Genomic DNA, 21,343 nt, shown 5'->3' on the forward strand with positions numbered 1-21,343 from the left:
AGCTCATTTAGGTGAAGCAGTCTGACAAAATGAAAATACTATGTTTATCTCAAAAATATACTAAAAGAGTAACATTATCAAAGCCTTACTTCAGTGTTCTGATTCTGTTTAGACTATGTCAGAGAACCCAAAGTTTGAGACAGTTTTCTGTTTAAAACATGGTGAAACCCCTATTTCAATAAATAACTATAAAACACCCACTAGACAGCAAATTAAAAGCAAAGGTAAAAATAATACAAAAAAATACTAATCTTTCAAACCAAGGAATTTGCTGTTAATTCTAAACATTTTTAGTAACAGTAATACTGGGACCATTGCAACAAAAGTAGCAAATTGTTTCTCATTTAGGCCATGGTACACCAATTAAGTAATTATAGCACATACCTTTACATATATAATAAGGGCCTTCATAATTTGTTTTTGTTGGTCTTGGACGTATTTTTTTCCATGATTTATCTTCTACATTCTTTATCCTACCAATTAAAATATCTTTCTTACATTTATGGTCTAGATTAGCATGATAAGTGAAATCCATTAGCTTAGGGCCTGAAAAAGATATAAAAAGGATTGTTCATATGCACAAGAAGTATCATTTCATTTTACAGGCACAGTTATAAGCAGATGTGAGCAACTGAATAATGATTATTAAATTCCCATGAAAAAGTCCTTTCATAATCCCCAAGTATAAACAAGCTAGGGAAAGTAATTTTTGCCTTTTGTACTGTCAGACAAAACACAAAGATCAGAACAAAAACACCAGTGCTCCCAAGATATAACCTTATTTAATTATTAGAATAGGAATTCTAATGGCTTCTAAAGGTAAAGTGAAAGTGAAAGTCGCTCAGTCGTGCCCAACTCTTTGTGATCCCATGGACTCTACAGTCCATGAATTCTCCAGGCCAGAATACTGGAGTGGGTAGCCTTTCCCTTCTCTAGGGGATCTTCCCAACCCAGGGATCGAACCCAGGTTTCCCACATTGCAGGTGGATTCTTTACCAGCTGAGCCATGAGGGAAGCCCAAGAATACTGGAGTGGGTAGCCTATCCCTCCTCCAGCAGTTCTTCCCAACCCAGGAATCGAACCAGGGTCTCCTGAATTGAAGGCGGATTCCTTACCAATTGAGTAAAGGTAAAGCATGTGCTTAAATAAACTAAGAAAGAAAATGAATTTGGGCCCCGTTTAGAATAAACTGTGTTTGTATCACTTGACTTAGGGGTAAAGATATGAAATAATCCAACAGAAAGTACTCTAATTTTCACAAACACTGTATCACATACTCGTCTTAAAATGCTTTTTTCTAGTTCTCACTCTATTTGAAAATGATCAAGTTCTTAAACATACACTTAAAATACAAAGAATTTTCAAAATCAGGTAAATATTGTATTCCAAATGATTCTATACATAAAATTATATCAAAGAAGAACCGAGACTTATCCTGCTGCTGCTGCTAAGTCATTTCAGTCATGTCCGACTCTGTGCGACCCCATGGACTGCAGCCTACCAGGCTCCTCCATCCATGGGATTTTCCAGGCAAGAGTACTGGAGCGGGGTGCCATTGCCTTCTCCAGAGACTTATCCTATTAGACTCTAAAGGCTCCTAATCAATAATTGCTGCTTCTTAAGAAATAACTCAAAGAAAGATGCAAGAGTCACATAGATTTACAAATTCCTAAGAACTCTCAGGTTATTGATGGGCTCCTTGGTTTGGTCCTGACCTGATTTTATAAAACAGATCTGGCAAGCTTGTCTCAGTTCATGGGTTCCTTCAAGGGGATGTCTTGGGGTCACTGAAGAAGCGGGTTTAGTTACTGCACTTCCAAAAAAGTTTCCAAAGTCATTCCGAGGGTGACTTGAAATTCCCAGGAAATTCTCAGAAGCAAACAGACTGCCTGGTCCATTCATCTGCAAGAAGCATAAGAAAACAAAAAACAAAAAAACAAAAAACAGCCAACAAATATTGCACTATCACTAAAGAAGAAAACAAACGCATATGAAAAATGAGACATTCTGCACAGACTAGAGGTGGGACTATTCTGTCCTTATGACGTTTCTATTTAAAAACCATTTCCTTCTACATTTTCCTGTCTTTGGGGTCTCTAGGCCCCTCCCCCACATTTTGGGATGCTCCATGAGCTGTTATAAGCGATGGGTAATTGTTCTGCTTCATCAGCCAACAGGGTTTTCATGCCCTGATCTTGCATTTCTTCGTCATTCACGCTGTGCTAAAGCCTCTTACACTGTTGATTAATTTGCCATGACAGATCCAGCCTTAAACACAGAGCACTTATTACTGGATGTTCCAGAAGAGTCTTATTTTAGCACTCTTTCCCACAGCACACACAAAATTCCAGGGAGCTGGTACCGTTCATTCAAATAACTCAGTTACTTAAGTAAAAGACCTATTTGCAATTTAAGCGACGTAGTTACAAAAGAGGAAGTGGCACTTACAAGTAAAAGGGAAGAATTACTGTTGTTAAGCGCTGTTCCCTCTCTAGAAGTTGAGGTGGACAGATCTAAAATAATAAAAAAACTTCAACAGACCTTTTCATTCTAATCACGTAATAAGAACATCAGGGCTTAGCAGCTCACTATGGCTTCCCACCTTATTTCCCATCCCAGTTCCGAGAAGCTTTCTTGCTCATTATTGACACCCAAAGAGGGCTATGGAGTCTCTCCTCTCCTCCAGAAACCAAGGACATAAATAATCCTTAGACAAACAAATTTCAATAAAAAGCAATTTTTCAGAGACATGAGCTAAGGCAGGGCCTATCAAATGGGAATGTTAAAAAGACTAAGAAGATAATTCATATTAAAAATGGGAAAGGATTCTCTTCTTTTGAAAGTATGAAGCTCATCAAAACATTAAGAGAATCAGTCAGGTTCAATTTCTTTCTTTTTCTTAGTCTACCACTCATTACTTTCTCTCTGCCCTCTGTTTTCCACAAATTTTCATTTGTTCAGTTGCCAATCTTTAAATCAATTATTTTGGTTTTGATTCGTTTAACTGTAATGATGCCTGACAAAAATATGAAGACTTTTCTTGTGGCTACTTAAAGGATACATTAAGCCTAGAATTACAAAAACAGGAGTCAGGCCCAAACCTCAGCAATCCCTTGCAAAAGTAAAGCACCATAGTTTGCTGAGCTCAATGGATGAAGCCAAAAATACATGGTTCTATTATCATTCTAAACACTGATTTTAAATTAGTCTTAACTAAGTATTGCCTAGTTCAGAATTTAAAAGGACAACCTGTCTATAAGACCCTTTAAGAGGGGGTTATCCCTTTTCTAGAGAAAACAGTAAAAGTCATTTCACCCGCCCCAAACAACAGACACCCACCTTAACGAGCTATCCTATTAAAACGAAACAAACAAACAGTGCCACGTACATTCCTACTCTAGGCCTTGGCTTCTTGATCTCCACAATGGCACAGTTAAGTCCAGGTGAATTTAAAACAGGAAGGTTCAGGTTTTAGAACTACAATGTATTTTCAGCTACAATGAAAATAACTCAAGTACCAACTACCTAGTGTTAGTTAAACAGACTGTCTTTTTTAGAAAATGGACTGTAACTGTTTACATAAGCAGCTGAGTCTTACCTCGTTTGGATTCACTCATTGAAAATGAATTTAAAGAAGAACAGAAATCTTCTAAGGATGAAGTCAATGGTGGATACAGCTCCGAGAAGGAGGGCGCAGGTGCGTACCTCGCCCCGATGGGCAAGGCGCCCAAAAGAGACGCCGCCGAGAAAGGGACACTCGGGCCAACGCTGGCAGCTGGGAGGGGGCCTCTGACTAAGGCTGACGGCTGCGGAGGAAACAAGACCGGATTGAAGTCCGTGAAACTCTGTCCCAAGCTGGCCAAACTGCTTTTAATATCAGCACATAAGAACAAATTACTCAGCTGGGTGATTTTATTAGGTAACAAAGTTGGAGTCAAAATCAAGATGGCAGAATCCAAGCGACAGAGCTGACTTCTTCTCCAGCCCACTTTTTGAAAAGTCTGGAGATGTGACTTCTAATACCACCGTGACCTAAAAGAGAAGTCCCTGCTTCATTTCCCAAGCTTCCTAGGATTCCTAACATTCCCCACTCTGAGCCAACCAGGTTTCCTCAAGGAGGAACCACGAGGGCGTGTATGGGGCCGGGGCAGAAGGAAAGGTGGTCGAGGGAAGGGAGCTGCAGCAGCCTGGAGAACTGGGGACCATCTTTTTGGAGACGTCAATGCACAACCTCAGGAGAACAAATGCAACGATGCCTTGCCCCTCCCCCACACAGCGGCGATTTTTCAAGAGCCTCCTGTATCAATTAAAATACCTTCCACTATTTTAATATACTTCATGGCAGGAGTCAGCTAACTTTTCTATAAAGGGCAGGATACACCATCCATTTAATTCTCCTAACCCTCTGAGGTGCATCCTATGAGGACCGTCACTGTACAGATGAGGAAACCGAGGGACTGAAAGGTGAAATAACCTGCCCCAGATCAAAGTGGAAGGAACCAACTCCCCCACCCGCACCCCACAGCGTCTGTCTGCCTTTTACATCTTCTCTTTGTCAGCTCCACAAGGACATCACTGGATTTACTCTCCCCGGAAACCAGCTCTGAGTTTCCCTCTCCGCATCATCATTCTAGTATCACTGCTGCCACTATCTTGATATACTTCACAGCAGGAGTCAGTGAACTTTTCTATAAAGGGCTGGGTAATAATACAGCCCTATTAATATCGGAGGCTTTGTGGATTACACGGTCTCTGGTGCAACTACTCAAGTCTGTTACTGCAGTGTTATGAGATATTTTCATGCATCTTAAAACATTGTTCTTTTTCTCCCTTTCTTCCAACCATATAAAGATCTCAAAACCAGTCTTAGTGTTCGGGCCGTACAAAAGAGGCAGCAGGCCAGATCTGGCCTGTGGACCCAAGTTTGCTTCATGGTTATATAGCTATAGGAGAATCATCCTTAAGGAATGATAAATCCTTAATCCATCGATTCATTTTGCCGTACATGCCAAATGCCTATTCTTTGCCAGGGAGTTAAATTTCCCTTTCCCATAACATGTGATTCCTAGCCTGTTCTGTTTTTTTAATTTTAAAAAATGACAAAATTTACCAGTTACCAATGGAAAAGGACAAAAGTAATTTTCAAGAAAGCCTAAGTTTAGCCTACAGTCAATACTGAAAATATCTAGCAGGTTATATCACAATTTTTTAAGAAAGGTTTTAAGAAGGAGTCAGACTGAAATTTACCATGACGGTTTCATTAGTTTCAGGTGCAGAATCCAGGAGATCATCTATTTCATCTCCAAGGACCATATCTCCATCATCTAAAAACGCTTCCGGCGTGCTGAAGGGGATCTTTCCTCCATTTGCCAACACTGTCGATGGCAGAGAACTCTCTTCCACTTGCAGTGGCAAAACAGAAGTCAAGGGCATAATGGAAACTGAGGCCAGCTCATTTCCAACTTGGTGAGAAAAACTGGATGCGGGTATAGAAACAACAGAAAGTGCTTCTTGCCTCGGAGTTAATATATCTGTAACATGAATGGACATGTGCTCACTTATTTTCAGTATATTTACGTAATACTAGTGTTAATAGCCAATGACAATAGAAAATGAACAGCAAGGTGAAAATGTGAAAGCAATTATAAACAGATAGATACAACAGTGAAAGCAATTCAAATAAAAGAGTAAAAGCAATTCTAAAAAGAAGAGCTTGTTTTGCCCAGGAACAGACATATTCACTTGTGAAAACGCTTCCTCCTTTCTCAAAATGCCTGGGCTCCTTTTGGGTGGAGCTGCTAGAGGGTGGTGACGCCGCGGTGGACACCGAACTGCTCGCTGACAGTCAGCACCATCAGTCACTACTGACTGACACAGCCCGAGGCACAGAGGCGCTTTCTGAAATGACTCGTTTTAACACTACTAACGACCCAGCAATCCTAACTGATAGCACTATAACGTGCATAACATCTAAGGCTGGCACTTTTCTTTTCTTTTTCTTTGGTGCGCAGTGAGACATGTGGGATCTTAGTTCCCTGACCAGGGTCAAACCTGCACTCTGCATTGGAAGCGTGCAGTTCTAACCGCTGGACCACCAGAAGTCCCCAAGGCTGGCATTTCAGATTAAGAGGACATGTGTGTGAAAACGTACCTGGTTCAATATCTTCCACAGAACAGTTCAAAGCCTAGAAATTGAACCAAATAATAGATCATAGTATTTTCAGGATTCTAGATAAAGCAAGCTATAAAACTCACTCCAAGAGAGCAATGCCAATTCTCACATCTGATCTCCTTCCAATTAAGATAGAGACAAAGAGAATGTGTAAACCTTCGTAACAGGCAGTCCAGTGCATGCCCAGTCGTGTCTGACTCTTTGTGACCCATGGACTGTTGCCAATAGGCTCCTCTGTCCATGGAATTTGCCAGGCAAGAACACCAGAGTGGGCTTCCATTTCCTTTTCGGCATCTTCCCAACCCAAGGATGGAACCTGCATCTCTTGTGTCTCCTGCACTGCCAGGCCACCTGGCTGGGAAGCCCAACCTTTGTAATACGTAGGATTAAACAGTGCGGGCCTCTTGCCACTCGTTTTATGTGGCTTAATATTTCTCCAAGGATATTCAGGAGCCTTCCAGTTCCAGAGGGACCAGTGTAACCACTACACCCTCCTCAACTCACAGTGGCCTCCTAACAGGTCTAAGAAGACTTATCTTTAAAAAAGATAAACCTTGTTAGTTGTGTTTAACCCAATGACTTCTAAAATTAGTATGTGGCCCCAACCCACTTTTTCTAGTAACACCTAATGTCTATGAACATCCTGTAAAATGCTCCATGGGCCTTCAGGAAATGCTAATTGAGAGCAAAAGATACGACTGGAGCTGTTTGTTTTCTTTTCAAAGGGCAGGAAGCTCTGGCCACTTAGGTGTATGAGGAACAAAAAGGTCTCAAAAGTAAACAAAACCCAAAAATATTAAAAGCAGAACTGCTAATACTTATATCTTTTCTTTTTTTAAAAAAGTATGATTCTTACAAGAGTAATAACCTTACCTTTGTAGCCCCATCCCCAGGAACTGATTTTAGTGAGAGCTGAAAGAAAATGAAGATGCTAATTTAAAACCAGAACTGCCTCCAAGTTACAAAACAAAATGAAAATACCTTATGGCGAGAACTCCAGCTTACCTCGGCTCTAACATATGCTTTTCTTATTTTAAATCCCAATTTCTGAGCTAGTTCTTGAGTTAGTTTTATTACATGTTCATCCTGAAAAAAGTCAGAATATATGATTAACAGAGGGTTGTATTTACTAACCATAGAGGTGAAGGGACAAAACAGTTCTAATTTACCCTCTGTCAAGACACTTGTTTTATGGGCCATTACTTCCAGCTGCAGCAGGTGGACGGCCGGCTGGAAAACGTAGCTTTTTGATGCCATTCGTCTACACAGAAGCAATAAAATGGCTAGGATGTAAACAAATGAACTAGAACATAAATACCATACCTGAGGCACTGCCAAGGAGCACTTTGCTACAGCATCATAAGCCTCTCTGAATCTTCCTAAATCACTTAGAGCCTTAGATTTCCGATACAGAGCTTTGTAGTTACTGGCATTTAAACTGAGGACTGTATCACAGTCTTCTAAAACTTTATCATGGAAACCCTGGTGAGTGAGACCAAATAAAGTTAGCAATCAATTCATGTCTTGCAATGATGCAAACACAAACAAATTCAGATTCTCCTCTCAAATGGATTGTTAGTGGTTTTTATCTTGTCTTTTTAAAATTATTTTCATTATGAAATTTCAAATACAGAAAAGTAGAAAGAATATCATGGCTACCTATGTACCCACCACCCAGACCTTTGGCCATAAAAGACCCCAGATCGTCAAGAAAGAAAGCTGTCCAGGTATAGCTGAGGTCCTAAGCGTGAATGTCTATATGAAAACTGTAAGAACATCAAAATACTACTTTTTAAGTTTAGATAAGTGAAGAGGTTGTATTAATTCTTTTGAAGGCTCACTACTTTTTTTTTTATTAAAAAAAAAAAAAAACTCCTAAGAGAAACATAAGGAGCAAATTGTCAGCAGAGACACCTGATATACCCATCTGTGAATACCTGTATCTTCCTAGGCTGACTTTTCTTTTTTTTTAAGAGCAGACACCCCCCTCTCCCCCAAAGCCATACTCAAAAGGGAATCTCCAAGGACCAGTATCAAAGAAACAAATTATTTTTAAAAATTCATAAGTATTTGGCCAAAACTGATTTTTCAAAGCTTGAGGCCTCTCTAAAGCAGCTAATACATCTTTCCTATAAACTGAAATTAGAAAGCTGACTTTTGCTAATGTACTTTACAAATCACAACTCACCATATTGGAATAGCAAGCAATACGATTTATATATAGTTTTTCAATGATTTCTTTAGGGATTAAAATTTCTTCAGACTTTGCATAATCAGCTATACTCAAAGCTTCTGAATACTGACTCATAGAGTGGTTCCAATCACGTTCACGATAAACATCATTTCCTTCATTAAAAAGATTTCTCACAAGAGCACGTAAATATACCTTAAAAAAAAATAAAAAGAATGTTACCCCTTGAAACTCTTTAAGAAACAAGTCAGAGTACAAGTAAATTTTAATTTCTGTATCTAAAACTTCAGAGGAAATAATGTGTAAGCACTATTGTAAGAAATTATGAAATCTAGGCCAAGTCACTACTATCTCAGCTAGGGTTTCATCCTGCTTGCTTTTTCCAAGAAAAAATTCAAAGAAAGTGAATGCAAAGAAAAGTGCTGCAAAAGCAGCCTGTCAATATTTGTTGACATCGCCAACTTTGTGCTGAGGATAAATTCCTACAAGTGGAATGAGCATTTTAAGGCTTCTAACTGGTATTTCTAATTGCCCTCCAAAAAAGGCAGTAACGATGAATGCATATAGTGGCTTGCTTGAGAGCACCCCTGCCAACATGTGTACACACATGTGTGAGCACGCACACATAAAATCTACCAGTTTCTAGGGGAAAAACGGTATCCTTTAGTTATTTGCATATCTGATTACCAGCAAGGTTGAACTTCTCCACATTTTAATGGACCATTTGTATTTCTTCTTTTGTAAATGTTCAGGTGGCTTACTGACTTAGGGGCTTCAGTTCAGTTCAGTCGCTCAGTTGTATCCGACTCTTTGCAACCCCATGGACTGCAGCACGCCAGGCCTCCCTGTCCATCACCAACTCCCAGAGCTTGCTCAAACTCATGTCCATCGAATCAGTGATGCCATCCAACCATCTCATCCTTTGTCATCCCCTTCTCCTGCCTTCAATCTTCCCCAGCATCAGGGTCTTTTCCAATGAGTCAGTTCTTCGCATCAGGTGGCCAAAGTATTGGAGTTTCAGCTTCAGCATCAGTCCTTCCAATGAATATTCAGGACTGATTTTCTTTAGGACTGACTGGTTGGATCTCCTTGCAGTCCAAGGGACTCTCAAGAGTCTTCTCCAACACCACAGTTCAAAAGCATCAACTCTTCGGTGCTCAGCTTTCTTCACAGTCCAACTCTCACATCCAAACATGACCACTGGAAAAACCATAGCTTTGACTAGAAGGACCTGTGTCAGTGAAGTAATGTCTCTGCTTTTTAATATGCTGTCTAGGTTGGTCAGTTTTTCTTCCAGGGGATGTCAAATCTTTTTTTTTTAATTGCTTTTAGTATACATGTTCTTTTGGTAGGGGCAAAGGTTCTTTAAGTTTCCTTCAGGATTACTATCATTGCTTTAAGATTTTAAAAGTCCCTTTCCAGGACTTCCCTGGTGGCCCAGTGGTTAAGAAACTGCCTTCCAATGAAGGGGACACCAGCTCGATCCCTGGTCACAGAACTAGATCCCACATGCCTCGGAGCAACTAAGCTTGTGCACCTCAACTAGAGAGTCTGTGCACCCAATGAAGACCCAGTGCAGCCCCCAAAATAAATTAATAAGTAATCCTTCCCTATCAAGTGGGCAGATAAACATGCAGCTCTTCATCTCGTTTCATGAATTCACATCTAAGCTGATGAAAGTGACAAAGGAAACTCGAGATTGATCTTTAATGACTGAGGTGACTTGAGAAACAGGCTGGTTCCCCTCTCTGGCCCCGAGTGCCCGTAAAATCAAAGGACTGCTCCACATGATTGCTAGCTCTCATACTTTACAGTTCTACGTCTGTTTGGAGAAAAGGAAGGAAGAGGCTGAAATGAACAGAGGAGGGAGGCAGAGAGAAAGAAGTGACGTTCAGAAACACCAAAACCCGCAGAGACACAAAGCCACAGGGAACTAACGGTCTGCAGAGATGAGGGTCTTTAGTTCCAGGCCTAGCCCACTGGGCTTTCTCTCCAACTAGATTCATCTCCAGCTCTTTTATTTGATTACCCAGTCACCCCTTTACTGTGACAATTTCTCTGCTAAAGAAAAACCGAAAGACACTCTGTACTCTCCTTCTCAACATAATCTGTCCCTCTCATTCTTCCTGAAATGAAAGGCAAAAAGTAATTGTCAAGGGGCTCAAAAGAAATTACTTCAAAACTATATTACCAGAGGAAAGAAAATACACAACTGTCTGAGTATGTCGGAAAAAACTCAACCTTGTCTTATATACACGAGTTGACAAAGTTTTCCTATAAATACCCAGACAGTAAGGATTTGAGGCTTCGTGAGCCATACGGTCTCTCTCAACAATGTCATGAAAGCAGCCAGATAACACATCAGCAAATGAGCATGGCTGTGTTCCAATAAAACTTTATTTACAAAAACAGACAGAAGGCCGCATCACGGTTTGCCAAGCTGGGCTTCATGTGACAGTTCACAGGCTACTTTCAAACACATCTTTTCCTTACCGCATATTGTTCCTGTGTTCCTGGATACGACAGCGGTGACCTAAGAAGAAGAAACCAGTTAATTTTGATGATCAGGTCCCTGTCAGGATTTGTTTATCCAGGAGTGACCCTAAAACTAGCGGTTCTCATTAGCTTACCACTGGTTCAAAGCACATTTGAAAGACCTATTTGTCCTCTATGACCATGATTCACATGTAACTGTAGTCACGAAAAAAATCTAAAACTATTCTCTTGTCCTTTCTTTAGGGTAAACATTTACCTTTCAAATCTACTTCTACTAAAAGAGGGCCTAATTCTTCACGTGCCGAAAAAGTTTTAAAATAGTACAGAAACACTAGTTCTACTTGTTCCAATTCACTGCAGAACAGAGGGAAAGAATATCCCCTTCCTAGGAGGGACAAAGAAGTCTTTCTGCTTGGACATAGCCACCCGGGCTGTGGTCCTGTTGCTGACGTGCGTCACGAAGGCCAGTTGGAGACCAGGCTCTCAACAGGAGGACTGTGACCACAAAAGCCCTGGGTGCTGACGGATGTTGACTTTCCCTCATCAGAGTGAAATAAGTTCAAATTCCTCCGTCAAACATTTTGGGAGATACGTCAGGATTTTAACCCTGAAATATCAGTGACGGCCTCGGAACACAAAGGGACTGATGTTCCGGGAACAGAAAGCATTGCTGGGACAAAAAATATCTGATTTCTAACCCAAGTGAATAGGACTAAAAGTTTCCTATCCCCTGGTAAATGCAGAGCCACAGCAAAAAGGAACTGCTACGTGGCGAGGACATGAGGTGTGCAGGGAGCCCTTACTGTATAAACTGTAGTCCTTCCTTAATGTTCTGCTGCCTTTTTCTTCTCTCCTCGGACACACTGGACATGTTATCCCACACATCCACCTTCTAAAGGAGAAATCTGGAAAGAAACAGGCAACAAGTTACACAAGGCGTGGGGCTCCTGGACCCCAATTAAAACACTCAGGATCAAGGTCATGTGGCACAATTAACTGTGGACGCATTCATCTCCCCCGGCTTGACTAGGGTCTTCAGGCCAAGGACGCTTGGGGGCCCAAGGTCCCCACTGTCTTGCGTGCCTCGAGCAGAGGGTGCCCACACTCTCCCAGCTCCACGTTGAACAGCTGGGCAGGTTGGGCAGGCCCCTCCTAAACAATCCCCACGTACCAGTCACCTCTCTCGCCCCCCTCATCTACCCTCCTTCAACTGCGGGTTTTGTTTCTGGCCTGTCTCTACGCTCGCGGAAGCAGCCCTGTGAACAGTCCTGGCCTTGTTTTGCTTCTGGAAACCTTCCAGGAGCAAAAAGGTTTCATATCCGCTTGCCTCTGAGGGATTTTGACTTCCTTGTGAGCAGAGTCTAAGCCTGATCCGTACTTTGTTACACAGACTTTTGAAACAATCCTTGTTGATACAACTGATAGAATGAGGATCTAAGTGAAGTTACTTTAACTGGAATTTTCTGGAAGGTAAGGGTTTACCTCAAATGTAACTCAGGTTGATGTCAACACCGGGGGTATTTACCCTGACTGGCCATTGTTCATGAAGTATTTCCCAGAAAGCTACAGGAAAACCACAGAGAAGAGAAATGGGATAAAACGTCACCTCTCAGTGTCCTAAACTAGGGTCACTCAATCTCAGCCATTCGGGGAGGAAAGCTATGACAAACCCAGACAGCATATTAAAAAGCAGAGACATCACTTTGCCTACAAAGGTCCGTATAGTCAAAGCTATGATTTTCTAGTACTCATGTATAGATGTGAGAGTTGGACCATAAAGAAAGCTGAGCACCAAAGAACTGATGCTTTAGAACTGTGGTGTTGGAGAAGACTCTTGCGAGTCCTTTGGACGGCAAGGAGATCAAACCAGTCAATACTAAAGGAAATCAACCCTGAATATTCACTGGAAGGACCGATGCTGACACTGAAGCTCCAATACTCTGGTCGGATGTGAAGAGCTGACTCGTTGGGAAAGACCCTGATGCTGGGAAAGATTTGAGGGCAAAAGGAGAAGGGGATGACAGAGGATGAGATGGTTAGATGGCATCACCAACTCAATGGACATGAATTTGAGCAAACTCTGGGAGATAGTGAAGGACAGGGAAGTCTGGCGTGCTGGGGTCCACAGGGTCGCAGAGAGTCCGACGTGACTCAGAGACTAAATAACGACAACAAAGTCTCTAGCATGGAGAGCTGTCCTGTGTGCCGTGGGACGCTGGCAGCTTCCTGACCTCTGCCCACTAAGGCCAGCAGCACTCCTCCCCTCAGCTGTGACAAACCAGTATCTCCAGATTTTGTTAAATGCTCCCTCGTGGGGTGGGGAGGGGCTGGGGGGGGCCACACAGTCACCCTTGGACGAGGACTCCTGAGAGTTAATTCTAAGAGGACATCGTGTCACAAAAACTATGAATCTGCACCCAAGTTTCAAGTATACATACCTGAATAGTTTTAGTTTCATTACTGCGTACCATGTGTTAAGCAAGTTTTATTTTTAATTCTACCGTTTTTCAAAGTGTAGAGTGGGATGGAGGCTGGAGTGCCCTGAAACCTGGGAACTGGTGCTAAGGCTTTTTTCTTTTTTTCCCTTTTCAGTTTTATTGAGATACCACTAAATACAGCACTGTGTAAGATTAAGGTATAAAACACAATGATCCGACATAAACTTCATGAAATGATTACCATAACAGGCTTAGTGAACATCCATCACTTCATATAAACACAAAATTAAAAGAATATAAAAATATTTTTTTTCCTTGTGATGAGAACTTTTCCTCTACTCTCTCAACAACGTTCATGCTTCCCTGGTAGCTTGGCAGTAAAGAATCCACCTGCAACGCCAGACACACGGGTGCGATCCCTGGGTAGGGAAGGTCCCCTGGAGAAGGAAATGGCAACCCACTTCAGTATTCTTGCCTGGGAAATGCCACGGACAGAGGAGCCTGGCGGGCTACAGTCCACGGGGTCATGAAGAGTAGACAGAACTGAGGCAGCCTAGCACGAGTCACACGTAAGATAACTCCAGATGGATTTACAGAAGCAACAGCAGTGAGAGAAACCCGGGGCTGGGAGAGGGGAAGACAGAGTCTCTTCACAGCAAACCTTTAAAAAGAATTGTTTTTAAACCTTGTGAATAAATGACCTCTGGAAAAAGAAAGTATTCAAAGAAGCCCATGTGGCTTCTGAGCCCTTCCCGGGCCACTCGAGTGTTTTCTCCTTTAACTTAAGGCAGAGTCAGAACCTTGGAGCTCAAAGGCACCCAGGGCTGCACTTGGGGGCCCAGGGCGGTCAGGCCGGCGGGACTGGGATCAAAAAAAAGAAGCTGCAGGCAGGAAGCCTCTCCTCTCCTTCAGGGAACGACGGGCCTCTCCCCACCCTTGCCTGGCGAGGTGGGGAATTAGCTTGAGGTTCGCCTGAAAAGTAAATCTGGCTCTTGGGCTCGGACCTAGGTGGTGGCCACCTGGCAAAACACACCAACAAGGTTGGAATCGTGGGCAAACACGGGGCCCGTTATGGTGCCTCCCTCAGGAAAATGGTGAAGAAAATGAAACTGCCAGCGTGCCAAGCACACCTGCTCCTTCTGCGGCAAAACCAAGATGAAGAGATGAGCCGTGGGCACTTGGCGCTGCGGTTCCTGCGTCAGAACAGCCGCTGGTGGTGCCGGGACCTTCACCACCTCCTCTGCCTCCCAGTCAAGGCTGCCGTCAGAAAGAAGACTGAAGGAATTAAGGACCAGGAGAAGCACCACCATTTGATAACATTGCCTAGCCTATAATGAATGGGTTCATTTATGTAACAACAACAAAAAAAGCAAATCTGTGGACTCAGAAGGGACTCCGGGGTCAGGATAATCCGCCAAGATAAGAGCCTTAGAGCTGCTTCCCCAGGAAGTTCTCGAAAACCTTGAACCCTGGCCTCTTAAGGACAAAGGGCAGCAGAGAAAGAGCTGACGACTCAAGCAAGTGATTAAGAGAAAGTAAGATGTAGATTCTTAACAGCAGGAAACACCATGCCACCTTTACATGTTTAAAGATTGGGGAACATAGCATGAAGTGACATTAAATATAAGATAACACAGCGTTTCGTGTTCTGTAGAATTTTCCCCTAAATTTTGTTATGAAAAATTTTATACACACAGGAAAGTTAATTTTTTTTTCACTTTGAATATCATATACCTCTATACTACCTATATCCTACAATTAATATTTTGGTATATGTATTACATCTGCCCATCTTTACTGATGTCTGCCCACCCTCCGTCCATCCACCAACACAATTTTGTAAACTGCAAAGTGAGCTGCAGACATCAATTATAACTCACCGCGAAACACCTCAGCATTATGTGGAGTTCAACATCTGTTTGCAGTTTTTACGGTAAAACGCGCACACGTTCAGGCAGGTTTTGACAAACAATACATTCGTGTAACCCAGACCCTGGCCTTGAGACACACCACTGCCCTCCCTCCAGGAAGTTCCCCGGGGCCCCTTCTCCAGCCAATCCTCCCCTACCCCGCACCCAGGGCAATCACTGTTCTGATTTTTTCCCGCCATAGCTAGTTTTACCTGTGCAATGAAGCCTCTCCCCCCATCTCATTTTAAAATAAAACAGTAAAGCCTTTCCACACCATCTTATTTTGGGATCCAGTCAACAGAATCCAGCCTGTTTTAAAGTGAAGGAAACTTGATAAAGTTAATCCAATAACCAATTCTCTTCAAATTCAGCTGCACATGACAGGGGTCCCTTCCCTCCTCAAAGTAGGGGGCGGGGGCTTCATCTCCAGCTGACCTCTAAACGTGAGGGCCCAGGGGTGCACCAGAACCCCTCTGCCTGTGCCCCCACCACCACCCTCTCCTGTCAGGAACCCCCTGCCCCGCCCAGATGTGAAACAGTCTCATCGAGGGCCCGACAATGCCCCACGTCTATCCCCTGGCAGAGCTCGCAGATACCTTCTACTTGGTAGTTCCACCTGGATGTCCAGATGCCACCCGCTGTTCAGAAAGCAGGGCTTTAACATACCATGAGAGTGAAAAGGAACATCGCCTTCCCAGCCCGATCATTCAGCTGCTCGTATGCCCTCTGAGGGCAATCAATCAACAGACCATCATTGACACTGATCTGTTAGGCATCCTGACAAAGACACTCTATGAACAAAGCTGTGCCTGGACTAGAGGTGGTTACATGAATCCACACGTGGGATAAAACTGCCCAGAAACACACACACACTGAGTAAGGTCTGTAGTCTGATTAACAGTATTATACAGAGGTCAGTTTCCTGGCTTGACTATGGCACTTCAGTTATGCAAGACGGCACCACTGGGGGAAGCAGACGAAGGGTTCATGGGATTCAATATATGACTTTCGCAGTATCCTGTGAGTATATAATTATTTCAAAATTAAAAGTTTAAAATATCCTGTGCATACGCTATTCTTTATACAAACCAGGGCTCCTAACACATGTCCGCACCTTACTTTTCTCGAATGGCACCTCGTCTTGAAGGTCAGTCCCTGTCAACACATATCAAGCTGCATTAACAGCCGGGCAGCGTGCTCCGTGATATGGCTGCACCGTAAAGTCACCAGGCCCCTAGGACATTGTGCTTGTTTCCAATCTTTAAAAGTTCACCAGGAACACAGGACATTTCATATGTGCATATCTTCAAAGAATTTCCAAAGGATGAAGGGTTAGGCGCATTTCTTTATTTGCCAGCTACTGCCAAGTTTTACCAATTGACCCTACCCACCACCAGTGCACAAGAAATTATTGGACGTTTCCATCACCGTCAGGGAGATGACAGACAGTGTGACAAGTGTGGTCGGGGCTTTGTTTGTTTCAGCCTTCCTATCACTAGTGAAGCTGAACATCTATTAAGATTTAAGAGCCGTTTGTACTTCCTTTTCTGTGAACTGACTGTTGTTTCATTTCCTTCATGCGTTTTTCTTCCAGGCTGAATTGTTTTGATTCATGGAAGCTCCTTATGTGTTGAGGAAAGCAGTCCTTTGTGATGTTATTATTATTTTCCCCAACATGATGTCAAACTTTTGATGTTGATTATGGTACTTTCTGACAGCAAAAGTCTTATTTTTAAGTAGCTCAATACTTTCTTTTATGGCTTCTGGATTTTGACATACTCAGAAATGCCTGGGCTTCCCTGACGGCTCAGTAGTTAAGAATGCCTGTCAAGCAAGCGACAAGGGTTTGATCCCTGATCTGGGAAGATCCCACATGCCATGGAACGACTAAGCCTGTGTGCCACAACTACTGAGCCCATGCTCCAGAGCCCTGGAGCTGCAACTACCAAGCACACACACCAGTTACTGAAGCCTGCACGCCTTCGAGCCCATGCTCTGCAACAAAAGAAGCCACCGCAACGAGAAGTCCATGCACCGCGACTAGTGTAGACCCTGCTCGCTGCAACTAGAGAAAAGCCTTCGAAGCAGTGAAGACCCAACAATGCCGAAATAAAGAAAGAAATAAAATTATTTAAAGAAAGAAAGAAATGTCTGCACCACTCTGAGCTTATGAAATAACTCTCCATGTTTTCGTCTAGTAGTCTCACTGTTTCATTAAAAAAAATTTTTTTTCCCCTTAAACCGGATCTACCAGTTTACTCTAAGGAGTGATATGTATATATATATACATACTCCCTCTCAAATAGCTACCAGTTGCCCAAATGCCATTTACAAAAAGGCCATCTACCCTACACTGACATGTGTAAGACCCATAGAAAATTCTGGGCCAGTGTGTGACCTTTACTTAACATTTTTAACTGGAAGGCCCCTAATGTTATACCCTCCTCCTCCCAAGCCTAACTCTGCTCTTCTCAGTACTGAAATCACCTCCTGGCCAACTGCTCAAACCAGAAACCTCTCTCTCACCACATCCAACCAATCCACCGACAAAGCCACAGTGGTCCCACTGTCAAATACCTGCCCCCCCAGCCAGGGGGTCTCAACTCCCTCCTTCCCCATCTCTGCTCTGGGTCCCGGCCTCGCCACTGTCCCACCCCCTCACTACACTGATAGGAATGCTCTTTAAAAACACAAGCTGAGTATTGCGGTCCTGCTTAAACTCCTCCGCACCCCCAACCAAATCTAGACTCCTGACGGCGACCCCGCCCTCACCCGGCCTGGCTCACGCTGCTCCTCTTCCTGTGGGTCCCTGGGGTGAGTCAAGGGCTCCACGCTTCCGGGAGCTCATGCATGCGGTTCCCTCTGCCCACGACACCCTTCTCAGATCTGCCCTGAGCTTGCTCTTTCAGTCCTGAGTCTGGGCTTCAGGGTCAGCTTTAGAGGCTGTCCCCCCCCCTCACTTCCTGCCAAGAGACCCCCTGTCTTTCTTAGCCACGATCACCTCACACTCCCTGGGTCCAGGTCAACCTGAGCGAAGAATGAATGAAGTGGCCAAGTGTAAAGAGAACACTCCATTCAAAGTCCCCGGGACAGCGGTTCAGTCAAGGCAGGCGTGATAAACCAAAGGACGGGGCCAAAGAGGAAGTGACGGGATGCCAGGGGGCTGGCTGAGGGGGACCCCACGTCCGCAGGGAACAAACAAGGGAGTGAATCAATAGGGTGGGAATCAACCGGATCGCAACAGAGGAAAACCCTGAAACCCTAAGTCACTCCTGAAAGAGTTCACTCATCACCAACAGGGGAAGAGCCAGTCAGCCACACCCTCTTCTCCTTAAACGGAAAGGAAGTGGTGGGAGGGTGGGGGGGGGGGGAGCTTTGAACAGTAAAAATAAATAAACAGAATCAGCCAGAAACTCAATTACAGAGTCTGAGCAAACTCCGGGAGATGGTGGAGGACAGGGGAGCCTGGCATGCTGCCGTCCAGGGGGGCCCGGGAATAGTCGGACACGAGGGAGCCACTGAACAACAACAATTCATTAATTAGCTAAACTCCTGTAAACCGGAACACACATCACCTTCCTGGAACCAGCTGATTTTAAGTTCCTTACTCACTCTGAAGCTTCACAGGAGGCAAGGTCCCCTGGCTCTCCAGTATAATTCCTTACATATTTATTCTGTGCCTGTGAGGTGACACCCACTACATCGAAGCCTAGTACAAAGCTATCACTAAACCATGAAACGCGAAACTGTGGCCTTTCATGGTAACTTTGGGAACCAGAGTCCATTATCAGAAGACACCGAAGAAACGAAATGTGACTACAATATACGGCAGAGATAAAAATCACAGCTAACACGGATGGCTCTGACTGGATGCAGGCACTGCTCCAAGTGCTTTGTGAGTACGAAATCATCTAATCCTAAGAATCCTGAGAGGCAGGTAGCGAGAGGAAGCCGAAGCACACAGAAGTGACACGGCCGGGCCAGCATCACACAGCCAGGAAGCGGCCCCGCCGCCCGGGCTGGCCCTGGGCCTGAATTCCCATCCGAGGAGCTCTGCCAGGAGGGCCAGCGTGGCTCCGAGGGCACCGGGGCTGGGCTCTGAGAGACGCACGCAGCTGCCACAGACAGGTGGGCACTTCAGTGCCACTCAAGAGGAACCGAATAAATACAGCCCTCTGCACACTCAGGCACACAGGATGACGTCGGCAAGGGATGAAATTTAAAGCAACTCAGAGAAGCAGAGGGGGTCGATGGTGTGGACACAGGGAATTTTAGAGGACAGTACTCCAGGGCCGAGTGGCGAGTGGAAATACGCTCCACCCACAACATCATGTGTTTAGGAAGGGGATAAATATTATTAAACAACCGTACTTCCAAGACATCCTCACACGGGACCAGAGAAGGTGTCCCAGGGAATGTGCAGCACAGTGCCTGACTTTTTGCCTAAAAAGGCATTCCTAAGTTGCAAGTGAAAAATTATAATCATCAGCCTGTAGTCAATGCGGTCCTCAGACTCAAGCCTCTTTGGGTCAAGGCTCAAACACCACACAAAGTAGTTAAAGTTAACTGTTCCCTGTCACCCCATCTTGCAACAGTGTTCCTACACTATGGAAACACTTACAAAAGTGGGTGGATACATTACATCCCATAGAGACCATAAACCCAGGGAGGAAAACATTATTACAGATGTTCTGGCACCTTCTTGGAACAGGGAAATCTCCTCCTGGATATACTTATGAGGCAGTTTGCCCCTTCTACTGAAAATGAAAGCCCCAAGATGAAGGCTGTGCTAAGCAACACCAGGGAGGAAATTTCACACTTTTACTCCACCCCCAACCCCTCTCCCCACCCCAAGCTGTTCACTTTGAACTTGCTCTCAGATCTCTCAGATGTAACATGTGCCAGGTGCCCCTTCCGGGGCCCAGGCCTCCTAAGGCCCAGGGAACATCTTGCCTGACACAGGAATCCTGTATGGGAAGAATGGACAAGAAAGACAAAAAATCTTACAAGCAGCTTGCCCAGGGGCACCCAGGCCCTGGGTCAGTGACATGCCCAGGACTGCAGAGGTGTGAACTGCCAGGTTACTACCCTGCTCGACTCAAATATTCTAATAAAACACAAAGGTTCCACGTTCTCATTTGTGCAACGGAAAAATTTCTGCCTCTCTTTTACTGTATCCATTACCTGGTTCCCAAGGCTTCACAGTTTGTGAAATTAATAGTAATCAGTTAACTAAACAACACATCGCTAAACTCATAACAAAATTAAAAAGCAAGCTTATTTGGGTAAAACCTGGTAAGGATCAATGACCTTGTTTCTTTGCATCAAAGGAAATTTTCACCTCACTTAAAATGCTTCTATTGTGTGTGTGCGTGTATGTGAATTAAATTGTTTAAATTAATATTTGGAACAAATACACTTTTTAAACTTCTGGATTAATATTTTCTTATTTCTCCACCCTAAAAATACTATCTAGAGTTTTTCTGTTGATTGGCAAACATTTCACACTTTAGAGAATGCAAATTTCACTTTCAATCCTAAGATTCTGGAGAAAAAGTATTTTCACTAACACACACACACACTTCAAGATATTATCTGGAAATCAAATCTCCACACATTATACTTTCTCTTGAAAGCCATTCTAGAGTAACCAAGGCAACAGAATACAGACATCTTCTGTTCTACCTTGTCCTTTACTGGAATGCTCACAACTCTCCAAGAGTCCCTGTCACCATTACTGGACTTGAGATTCTATACTAATTGATTCTCTCCTACTTAACATTGATTTAACCCTCCCAAACTGACAGGCTTTACAATTAGTCAAAATGAAGATTTAGGGGACAGTATCATTGACAACCACCATTTGTACTCATAAAAACTGACAGTATCTAACAGTTGGGAAGGGAAAAGAGTGTGGGTCAGCGTGTGACCAGCACCCAAGAAAGAGCCACGGTAACTTGAAGGAAGGCATTTAGGTGGCAGAGGACCTGAAAATTAACATGTGCTTTGCATTACACACACACACACACACACACACACACACACGCACGCACACCACCCCCCCAAAAATATTCAGCTTTGATAGCTCACGGTCTGATTCTGAGTGAAACTGCAAACTCCAGTAGACAGCAGATGG

At 43.7% G+C, this 21,343-nt stretch overlaps 1 protein-coding gene and 1 pseudogene across 1 annotated transcript in view; one reads left to right on the top strand and one right to left on the bottom strand.

Moving 5' to 3' along the window:
• The window catches only part of ZC3H7A (zinc finger CCCH-type containing 7A), a 37,687-nt gene that overhangs the window by 14,763 nt on the left and 1,581 nt on the right, over positions 1-21,343 (bottom strand). The window contains exons 2-13 of the mRNA XM_043914335.1: positions 11,663-11,764; positions 10,857-10,896; positions 8,361-8,558; positions 7,496-7,654; positions 7,178-7,258; positions 7,046-7,084; positions 6,152-6,185; positions 5,248-5,531; positions 3,599-3,806; positions 2,449-2,513; positions 1,716-1,902; positions 385-546 (exon numbers count right to left, since the gene is read on the bottom strand). Coding sequence (XP_043770270.1) covers positions 385-546; positions 1,716-1,902; positions 2,449-2,513; positions 3,599-3,806; positions 5,248-5,531; positions 6,152-6,185; positions 7,046-7,084; positions 7,178-7,258; positions 7,496-7,654; positions 8,361-8,558; positions 10,857-10,896; positions 11,663-11,730 — 1,525 coding nt within the window. The 5' untranslated portion in view covers positions 11,731-11,764. The remainder of the gene's footprint in view (positions 1-384; positions 547-1,715; positions 1,903-2,448; positions 2,514-3,598; positions 3,807-5,247; positions 5,532-6,151; positions 6,186-7,045; positions 7,085-7,177; positions 7,259-7,495; positions 7,655-8,360; positions 8,559-10,856; positions 10,897-11,662; positions 11,765-21,343) is intronic.
• On the top strand, positions 13,824-14,611 carry LOC122702147 (annotated as a pseudogene).

The sequence above is a fragment of the Cervus elaphus genome, chromosome 10 (assembly GCF_910594005.1).
Source record: "Cervus elaphus chromosome 10, mCerEla1.1, whole genome shotgun sequence".
NCBI lineage: Eukaryota > Metazoa > Chordata > Mammalia > Artiodactyla > Cervidae > Cervus > Cervus elaphus.